Raw genomic sequence first — 10,919 nt, forward strand, 5'->3', positions numbered from 1 at the left:
CTTAATTTAAAGTTCTATAAATTAATATTATGTACTGTATCTGTACATCGTTATGAATATCAAAAATACAATAAGGATATTAATAGATCAGCGAATTGATTTAGCAGGTGGGCAGCATTAATAAGGCGTAATTAGCTCAATGATATGAATACGTCTCATCCGTTGTATCTCAGTTACATTAGTTTATTATTATAAATTGTGCTCAGTGATAATGTTGTCCATGTCAATAAGGTCGTTGTCCTATAAATGCGGATCATTGTATAGTTCAAAAATAAACCTTAAGGCATTGAAAGGGATTAAAATACTATAGTTAGTATTTTTAGAGATAGTTCTCTTCTAAATATATGGTTAGTATCTAGTGAGTGAATGAGTGATCTAACATCTCTACGCAAAGCCAAAGGATCAAGGTTCCAAGCAGATTGGAAAGGGCTTGAGCGTCGATAATTCGAGCCGCTCTACGTTGGATACGGTCAAATGGAAGGAGCTGGTATTGGGATACCGCCCAGAGGTGAGAGCAGTGAGGCCGAATTTGCGCCTTGTATAGTCTAAGACGATGGGCCGACGTGAAATACTGTCTTGGCCAATTTGGCTTTGCCTTCCAATTGACCGCGGATCTGAACAAAGCTTGAAATATCGACGCCAAGTATTCCGATACTAGCTGAACAAATTGTCACATGCAGACGTTTTGAAATAAAAAAATAAATCAAGCTGAATTTCTTGCTTACAGTTTATATTTCTTGTTGACTTCCAGGCAGGATATATTACATACATATATAATTGTATTTAACTAACATGACTGGATTTTTAGATGTTGAAAAAGAATAACTACTGAGTCTCTTGTCGGTTCTTCTCGGTAGAATCTACATTCCGAACCGGGGGTAGCTTCACTTAATATAGTTTGTTAAATGACGATTCAAAAGTGCTTTTATAAGCCTACTTGAATAAAGTATATTTTGATTTGATTTGGTTTGATTTCCAAACCGTTGAAAGATTATGTTTACATTCAATAAGTAAATGTAAAGCTGTATGGAAGATTCTATATTGAACTAAAAATTAGTCTTTGAATTTGAAATAAAAAATGTGAATAATTTTTTTTATTATTTCTTACCTAATCATGTAGATTTACACCTTACACGTAGGTGTAAATCTATATGAAGATAAATCGTAAAATTCCAGCTGAGCTGTATAGACACTCATAATACCCTGCCCTTAATAAGCAAGGCTTTCAAAAAAATCAAACAACTTTCTTCAATATAGAAGTTATTACATTACACTTACTTATTGATTTTCAAGAAAAAACTTTGCCATTGATTCGGAACAGATTGAAGAAACACCTCAGACCTAAGAAGCACCGGTGGAAGAAACTCGGCAGAACTATCCTTTTTTTCATCCTTGACGATTCAAAAATGCTTCGTTGTAGAGTTTGCTTTAATAAAATATATTTGATTCAAAGTCATTAGTTTTATAATATACTGTAATACAAAATAATCCTTAACGATTATTTTGGACAGCAAAATAATTATTAACCCTATGTTACCCGACTACCATTCATAACTGGCTTATGTTTCAGTTCCTTATACTATTAGTGTACAATATACATTACATACGTCACAATTTCTACAAAATACTATCTTATACTTTGAATACGATATTATATCCTCTTCGAATTCCTATAGAATTCTTTAGTTGGCTTTGAAATACATAAAATGAATGCCTTTTAGAATAATTTACTATTCTATGTAACTGCCGTTGACAATGGAGTAGAAGTTTCTGGCGTAGTATCTTCAACGTACAATAGGTGTCATGTGAATTTCAATGCCTGATATTGACAATATTTTATTTTATTCACTTGCCAAAATCATATATCAATCCTTGAAATATTAGTAAAAATAGGACAAATATCAGATTAATTAAGTTCTATTAAACTTTTATGAATCAAGAATATGAAATATTCAAATCTTAAAATAAGAAATTAATATCGACGGTAGGTCCTTGTAGTCGTTTGACTTAAAAAAGCGATTTTGTTATTTCGATCGATATATACATTTGTGTTCAACAGAGTTCAATTTACTCAAAGGTATTTTATTGATAAGCCAGTGGAAAGATGAGAAGAATCTTAAATCTTATCAAAGATCTGATCAAAACTTTGCAAACTACTGAGTTTTCAAGTGGTTAAACCGTGTGTATAATTCATCTCGTGATCGGTGATGAGTAAACCTCGGAAAGGCTGCATGTACTCATTCCACCATAAATTATGTATTTAACCAAAATGCATTGGAGCAGCATGGTGGAAATACCTTGCAAATCTTAACAGGATACCCATCGTTCAGATATAAGAGTTTCGTACTGTAAAATCTAAGACAAGAATACATTTAACAGGACGTATAACATCTGAACTTTCCAATAGAGTTTATCGACACTTTTATTTAAAAAGAAACATCATTAATATCGGATGAATGGACAATAATAACGTTAGAAAGAGGGTGCGACGTCGTCGTCGTCGGTGCCTTTATTCGAACATAATGGGACAGTTTCATAAAAGAGCTGACGCTATGCGATTATTTGTAACCAATGTAAAAATGTTCGGATGCGTCGTTGAACGCGTGAACGGTCATTTGAAACGTGGCATATTTTTTATTCAACATCAGTTTAATTATTGGCGATTTTATTAAAGAAAAATGAGTATGAAAGTAACGTCACGCTGTAATTAGTCGTATTTATAGCTACTGATGACATGCTATATATATCAATATAAACTTTCTATCTGTCTCTCTGTCAGATAGAACATGTATTTAGCTATAAGATACTCACAGGATGTACGGTCTTACGTGTTTTACGAAAAGTTTTTATCTTCTAACTCTGAACTGCTATGGATAATTTTTCGGAAGCAGAGCCCGAAAACTTTTACGGACCCAACTTTTTGTTTCTAACCCGTGACTTAATAATTCGTTGCCATAATATAACCTAATCACTAGATCAATCAAGAAGTTAACTTGACCTGACCCTAGATTTCAACTCCATAATTTGCGAGGATGATTTCAGAAATGTATTGTTATTCCTTTCCGTTATAATAAACAGAAAAGCAAATGATTAAATAGTACTTCTTAGGTCATGGTGGTAATTATTTCCGGTTGTATTTATTGGTATTTTGCAAAATATAAGCCAAACCTTACACCGGTATTACGCTGTCAATAAGGCATACTTTTCTGGAAATGCAATAGCTTAAGCATACTGCAGGCAATAGAACAGATAAAAAAGAGTGAATGGAATATAAATTAGCTTACATATTAGAATATGACGGTAGGTTCGAAGTTCGTGTAGCAACAATATATCTGATATAACGTTAATCAAGTGTTACAAGTTCTCGCAAAAGCCTTTGTTCGCTGTTTAAAAACGGAAGGCCAAGATAACTCGGGATTTTGGCCCTTATGATCTGTTAAGTCTTCTTAGAAGCGGTCCCTAAGGTTTCACCCACTTGGATAACACATAGTGGTTATATATAGTCAGCAACGTAAGACATTGACTAACGATCATTGTTCTCTTTGTTTTCTGTTAGACAGTCTTTTCTATTAAAATTCGAAATGACCAATCAGAACACTTTGTTTGAAATTCGAGTGAAAATATAACGGACTCACAGCGATATAGCCGCACATATAACAGCGTATTGTAGGGATCGAATTTTCAACGTAGAATATAATGATAATAATTAATATCGCACATTAATTTTGGATCTTCGCAGTGTTATAAATTTGGTAAAAATGAGAGAAATTTCTAGAACAAAACGTTTGCCTAACGTCATAACTTTTTATATATTTTTATAGTATGTGTTGTTTTGATCGTTGTGTGTGGTGTTTCTACGACATCCATTGCTTGAAACGAAGTGTTTTATTATATTTATTACTGTTATTTTTGTACTTTATGTATTGTTAATGTGATCGTATACTGAAATATTACATCAATGTAAAACAAGGTCGTTCAACCCACTAAAATTTGTCTACCATATTGTTGCATGTGATAGGATACGACGTCATGTAATCAATATAAAGTCTATAACAACGGTAATTAAAGAAATACTTAACGAAAAAATATATATTTAAATAAACATAAATATAAAATTTATAAAATCATCTTCCACAATTTTATTTTCACATATTATTATTAAGCTACGTAATAAAAAAACAATTACTAAATTTAAAAGGCTGTATAATAAACACTGCAAGTGGCGTTTAAACAAAGAGTATTGATGAAAGTTAATTATCAGAACCGTAAACAATAGCAAACTGGCTACACGTGGCGCGACTCCATAATAAATGTAATAGAGATGGGGTGCTTTATCTCCAAACTAGCTGAAGATGTCGATGAAAAGCGATAAGCTTATATCAGTTAAACGTAGTTTTATATCTATTTTTTTAAATATATTGATTAAAATCAAAAATAACAGCACACACAACAACACTTAGTCTTTGGAGTGTATTGCAAAAAACTTCAATAAAAGTATAACACCACCACCACCACGACTTATTGCCTCCACTGGTGACAGGAGGGCTGATTCGCTTTTTACCCGATTCAATGGTTGCTGCTAGAATTCTTGTCACAATTCCACACGGTCAAGATTTATACAGTAACTATTTTTAATATATTTTTGTCTTTGTATATATTTAAGTACTCAATAATAATAATTCGTATGAAAATAATTACATCATACAAAGTATTTACTAGGAAATTAAAATAGTTACGGAATCAAAACATAACGATATGCCGCGTTCATTACTGAATACAAAAATAGAAAACAAAATATACATTATATCATATCAGGGAGGTTATGGAGCTGCGAATCGTAACTGAAACTATGGGGATATGGGATATTTCGGTAGAATGTATATTTCCAACTGACAGTATCTTTATAAGAAATCTTGTAACATGACGATTGAAATACCTTAATCAAACAATAACTATCCGACACGGGTTGAAAGTTGTTTTACGTGATTCCCGATACAGGAGAGTGTAAAACTCACAATTTCTTAAGTTTAAGCTTCTACTGTTTTTTTTTTTTATTTTGAATGAACTGACTCCTTTTTTTGTTTCTAGCCAGGATTAAAACTGAGGATCTTAGTAAGTTTAGCAGTAGAATACCGAATATGTTATAAAAAAAGAAAATTAATGATTAAAATACATGATATTTATATTCAAATAGTGATGCGCTCCATTTGTGAAGTTCACTTTATAAATCTAATGGACTTCCATTGAATAAACATTATTTTATGACCTAGCACTAAAAGTAGTACATTCGTATTGTTTCCCATTTCGTAAAGCCATTAGAAAACAATTTAATATAAAAGCTTTTGTCTGTAGCTTCTCTTTCATAGGATTTCCATAACTCTTATCTAGGATACGACCATACACATTACTCTTCCATATTCGTTGTCAAAGTACTTATAATCTTATAATTGTATAGAGATGAATCCACATAAATAACATTGTACATTATAAAATATATACCTAAAAATAAAAAAGTCATGCATTCCGCTATATCACACAGAGAAACTATTGAAATTAAAAATGTTCTCATGTCATTCAATCCGGTGCCCAAGCTCGGTGAATTATTGCATTCATTTATTCAAAACCATATAATACAGTAACTAAATTTATTCATCACGACATCATTATGTGCACTCACATATAAAAACAGTGATATACATACGCGTGTAGCGACTACATACTCACATTATGTCACACACATTGCGGAGTATTTGGGTATGTATTAGCGCATGGGGAATACTTTTACTCACATAGGCTATCTGTTAAGCAAATGTTTTGCTTATGTTTGATGAAATGAACTCCACGCTCGTTCAAATAAACGAAACGACAAGTTATGTTACATAAACGTACATACGAGTATATGCACGTATTTAATCATAATTAATAAATCTATGATACTTTTGTTTTGTTTGAATGACTTATTTTCTTGTGATGTATATAGAGAAACATATTTTAATCAGTTTTTTTTTAATTATATCGAAGAAAACGAAAACAAAATAACTACCATAAATACCGCGGCTTGTCTCGCGTTTAAGGGGTGATCGTGTGGTGTTAGGTATAAAAAGTAGCCTATGTCTTTCCTTGGAGTTCAAGCTTGCTTCGTTTCAGTAGCTTGGCTGTGAAGGAAAAACAAGCAGTTAGGCAGAAAGAGTTACTTTCGCATTTATAATATTAGAATTGACTAGTTGTGCCCGCGACTTTATGCGCGTTTGGATTTAACAAAAAATTTATTGTTGTAACTTAAGTGACTCCTTCAAAATCTGTCAAGCTTTTACAGAGATTAGCGGGAACAAACAGACAAAAAATATATATATATATATTTTGGTATATGTACCGTGTATACCTAAATAGGCATTTAGTAAAAAGCGGTTATTTTAATATTACAAACAGACACTCCAAATTTATTATATGTATAATAATAATAAAAACGACCTAGGTGAATAGGAAACCTAGAAACTGTTTATAGTTAATGTTTGAATGTCTAAGTAATGTTCTAAGTTTGACGCTATAAATAATGTATTATATGTTTAGTAGAAATTTGGTTTATTATGTAACTAAAATAGAATACCTAGTCTATTTTATGCAAATCTGATTCAGTTACAAGATTAGTCCACACTCAAACACTCCCCGTGTTCTGCTCTAGAGCTAAAGCAAATCCGGGTTGAAGAGGGCCAGTAAATTATATTAAGTCTGTATCAAATCCCGACGGAAGAGAAGCTTTACTATCTATTAATAGTTAGCCAACAAACTTAGATAAATTAGCTAAGAATTTAATTTTACAATTATTATAAATATTATTTATATATAGAGCATGACATATCTGTCATGCGCTTGACAATCGCCAAATGTCATACAAATTAGTGTGCGTGTACTACGCGTTTCCGTTTCGTTTCGTTTTCGACGCGTTCTATCGAGATATATAAATAATTAATTAATCAAAGGATTAAAAATGGTCTTTTCTCTTAATGAATTCTTAAATATCAACATTTGTATTAAATTTTGTAATTAATTAAATCATTGAATATTACAAAAAAACTTCGCTTTTATGCTAAGAATAGCTTTAAGACTATTAAATTATTATTATGGATTAAAAATAATGCCACACAAGATTTGTTAATTTAAAAATTTATATTTGGAAAAGTTTGCGTGTTACAGTTTACTATAGAACGAAGCGTCTTATTTGATAATACCACACCTCAAATAAAACAGACCGATTTTATCAATGATTTTATAATTATCTTAAAATGTTAGTAAGTATAAATGCTTTGCAATTTTGTCGGATTATTGGAATAATAAACAAAAAAATAACATTTCAATATTATTGAAGGTACATATATATTATATATGCATAGAAATAAAAGAAGAATTGATTATTAAACTTAAAAGGCAATCTTTTCTTTTTGTGTATATGTAGGTTAAGGCCAGAGATGTAGTAGGTAGTCTAATCTGAGCGTACTTAGGTTGAAGTTTAAAGCAAACCTAAAAGTGATCTTTGTCCAAAACTATCACCATCGTGCTAAATCTATCCACGGGCTTCTGCACATAATTTTACTTTAACGTTTCAAATTTGATAGCAACCAGTCTCTGGATGATTCATTCAAATAATTTTAAAAGTTGTTTCTTTTTTGAAATTTATACAACCGTCACATTATTATTATTTACAAATGCACTCTCGCTTTTTATCGATATGGCAATATTTTTATACAATAAATTGAAAAAAAAAAAACACGGTTAAGACAAATATTATCAGAAACGATTTTAATTGGTTGGTGCTTATTTTTGAATTGAAAATAATAACGAAAATATATTGTTGAATCATGAAATGCGATTTATTTTTTGTTTTTCATAAAACCTTTTTAAATGCTATCAATTTACGATGTGCAAATAACATATTTCCATCTTTTTTTCTATCAAACAAAATAAATACTTTTATATTTATATAACATTAACCATAATATTATAGACATTAACCATTTATTTTATCTTCTAGACATTAAGAGTCGAGGCTAAAATACATTAAAGGTAAATCCTAATTTATTACCGATCGTTAAAACAAGCGCAATACTGACAAAGGCTTTTAATTTTTAATGTCCGCTAAATGTTATGCGTCATTTATTTATATAGTAATGTTCTAAATCTAAGTAAAAAACCAATATTAAGTTTGGAGGAAGATTAAATTAATATTGGAACTAATTGGTGGTAGGTCTTCGTGCACTCCATCTGGGTATGTACCATCTATTCTATCACATATTATACGACCAAACAGTAATATTTTATTGTTGTGTTCAAGTTGCAGACTAAGTGAGCCAGTGTAACTACAAGCACAAAGATCTTTGATTCTGAGCTCCAGGATTCTTTGGACATTGAAAAGATGAATAATATTTCTTATACTGTCGCTGTCTACGGGCAGTGGTGAGCAGTTACCATCAGGTGGGTAAATGAAAATTTTAGTTACTAGTCTGCATATCGATTTCAAATAAAAATGTTGTTATGCATTTTAAGAAAAATCTCTAATTTGCAAAATTTTCTTTACCTACTTCAAAATTGACCTGTAATTAGTTTATAACAATAGAAATAATAACAATTTTATGGACTCAATTGGAGTACTATTTAAATGACCGTGAGCAGAAGTAGTATTAATTTAAATATCTAAAATAAGAGGCACTTTTACTAACTATGTAATCGTTTTCACTCGATATAGCCATTAAATGTAATAAATTCTCCAACTGAAAAGGTGTAAAACTTTGACATAGAAATAAGATACGTTCATGGATCGAGCAATTTAGTTCCAATTATGTTAATTGCCCAAACTTTCCTTCGAGCCGACAAGTTACGATAAACTAGGTAATACAACAGGCCTTTGCAAACATAGCCTCAATAGAAATACTAACAATAATATTGAATTTATTGATGTTTATTAAAATATTTTTCTAATACACATACCTTGGCGGTCTTCTGTCTTCTTCGGGTTCTTCTTTCAGAAAGGAAGGCTGTAAACTAAATCGGCGACGGAATTGATGTCTGCCTTTCATATTGCTGAATTTAATGACCACTTAACACATGCTACCACGATTGTCAGTGTCGGGACACGTAAATTCCGTCGGGGTAATGATACTGTGGAGACGTGCGTAACGCGGGACGCTCGGGCGGCGAGTGGTGGCCGGGACGCTACGGAGTACGGAGTATACATCTACGCAGCTTCAGGCTACCACTTAAATAAGCCAATATGACAATAATATTACTAACTTTTATAATCTAATAAATAACATTAATATTATCTTCTCTTAATAAATAATAAAGAAGGATGTTATTTGAAGGAATCTAAATGGGAATCCTTCGATAAGTTCAACTTAGTCCAGTATACGCTTCGCATTTTTCGTTTGTCACAATCGATTTTCACTTTGTTTTATCGCGAAACTTATCGAATCCGATCCTAGATTATGTCTGCTTTATTTTGTGAATAAAATACATGCTATGAATGCTATTCGTGTAATGATAACTAGAAATGTTTAATTAGAAATAGACATTTTATTTTATAAAGAAGCGAAGCGTTAATTTTTTAACTTATGAATCCTTTTTAAACAAGAACTAAATTAATAATTAAGAATTCTAATGACAAAAGTTTATTAGCTTAAAGTTATCATAAAGAGTAATTTTTTAACTTAATAAAATTATAGCGTATATCCGTTAAATCAAATTGTGATTGAATATACGAAGCGTAGGTACATTACGGAGAACCAGCCTGTTGCTTCGGTATCTCAACGTACGTCTATTACGAGGTATAAAATATTCAAGCGATCGGCGTTTTCACGAAGTTTTGCTGAAATGCTTTTCGTTTGTGAAGATTTTAATTGAATGGAAATATATATTAATTTCATCTTTAAAGCTTTGATCGCATTTTTATTACGATGATGACATATATCGATAGTATACTTTTGAAATTAATTAAATAAGAATTTGGAAAGTAATATACCCACGTTGTTATGAAATAAAGCATAATTTTCTTAATTATTTAAGCAAACATTTTCAGCGCTTGGATGCATTTTTTTATTTCTAAGAAGATGTATGAAGTTACAAGTATATTCTTTGGAGTTCAAGAAAACTGAAGGAGGCAATTTAAGAGGGTATGCCGCTGTTAAATATTTACTTTCATAACGAGGTCGAGTCGTCTGCGAAATAAATATTCTATCTAAGGTTTAATTAAACATTTGTAGACGTCTTATTAAAGGATAACGATTAATACTTCGCCATTGAACATTGTTATGCCGGATTTCAAATTATGGTTTTGTAATGTTTTCGATTTTATTTAGACAGATTTTTATATTTGTGGGATGATGGTTTTGGAAAGCCGAGATGGCCCAGTGGTTAGAACGCGTGCATCTTAACCGATGATTTCGGGTTCAAACCCAGGCAGGCACCACTGAAATTTCATGTGCTTAATTTGTGTTTATAATTCATCTCGTGCTCGGCGGTGAAGGAAAACATTGTGAGGAAACCTGCATGTGTCTAATTTCAACGAAATTCGCATTGGAGCAGCGTGGTGGAATATGCTCCAAACCTTCTCCTCAAAGGGAGAGGAGGCCTTTATCCCAGCAGTGGGACATTTACGGGCTGCTTATGTATGTCATGTTGTATGTTATGTATGGTTTTAGTTGGTTGTTAGAAAATTGCTTTGGCACTTTTTTGTGTTTTATTTACGCTTTTCATCTCATATACTTAACTATCTAAGGGTTTTAAATTTTATACTCTCATATACTCTGATTGTCGAGATTGTTTAATGGCTTGCGAATGTGACTGTTGGTCTCGATGTCTATTGTTCAATATTGAGTTTGGAATTAATAGTTCAACAGACGTGACTTTTTTAGTAGCATCCCAAAATC

General features: G+C 31.5%; 1 protein-coding gene across 1 annotated transcript in view; it reads right to left on the reverse strand.

Annotated features, from left to right (window-relative positions):
- Positions 1-9,184, reverse strand: part of LOC125064722 (ras-related protein Rap-2b) — a 36,389-nt gene extending 27,205 nt beyond the window's left edge. Inside the window, exon 1 of the mRNA XM_047671906.1 lies at positions 8,983-9,184. Coding sequence (XP_047527862.1) covers positions 8,983-9,071 — 89 coding nt within the window. The 5' untranslated portion in view covers positions 9,072-9,184. The remainder of the gene's footprint in view (positions 1-8,982) is intronic.
- Positions 9,185-10,919: the final 1,735 nt, after the last annotated feature.

The sequence above is a fragment of the Vanessa atalanta genome, chromosome 6 (assembly GCF_905147765.1).
Source record: "Vanessa atalanta chromosome 6, ilVanAtal1.2, whole genome shotgun sequence".
Taxonomy (NCBI): Eukaryota; Metazoa; Arthropoda; class Insecta; order Lepidoptera; family Nymphalidae; genus Vanessa; species Vanessa atalanta.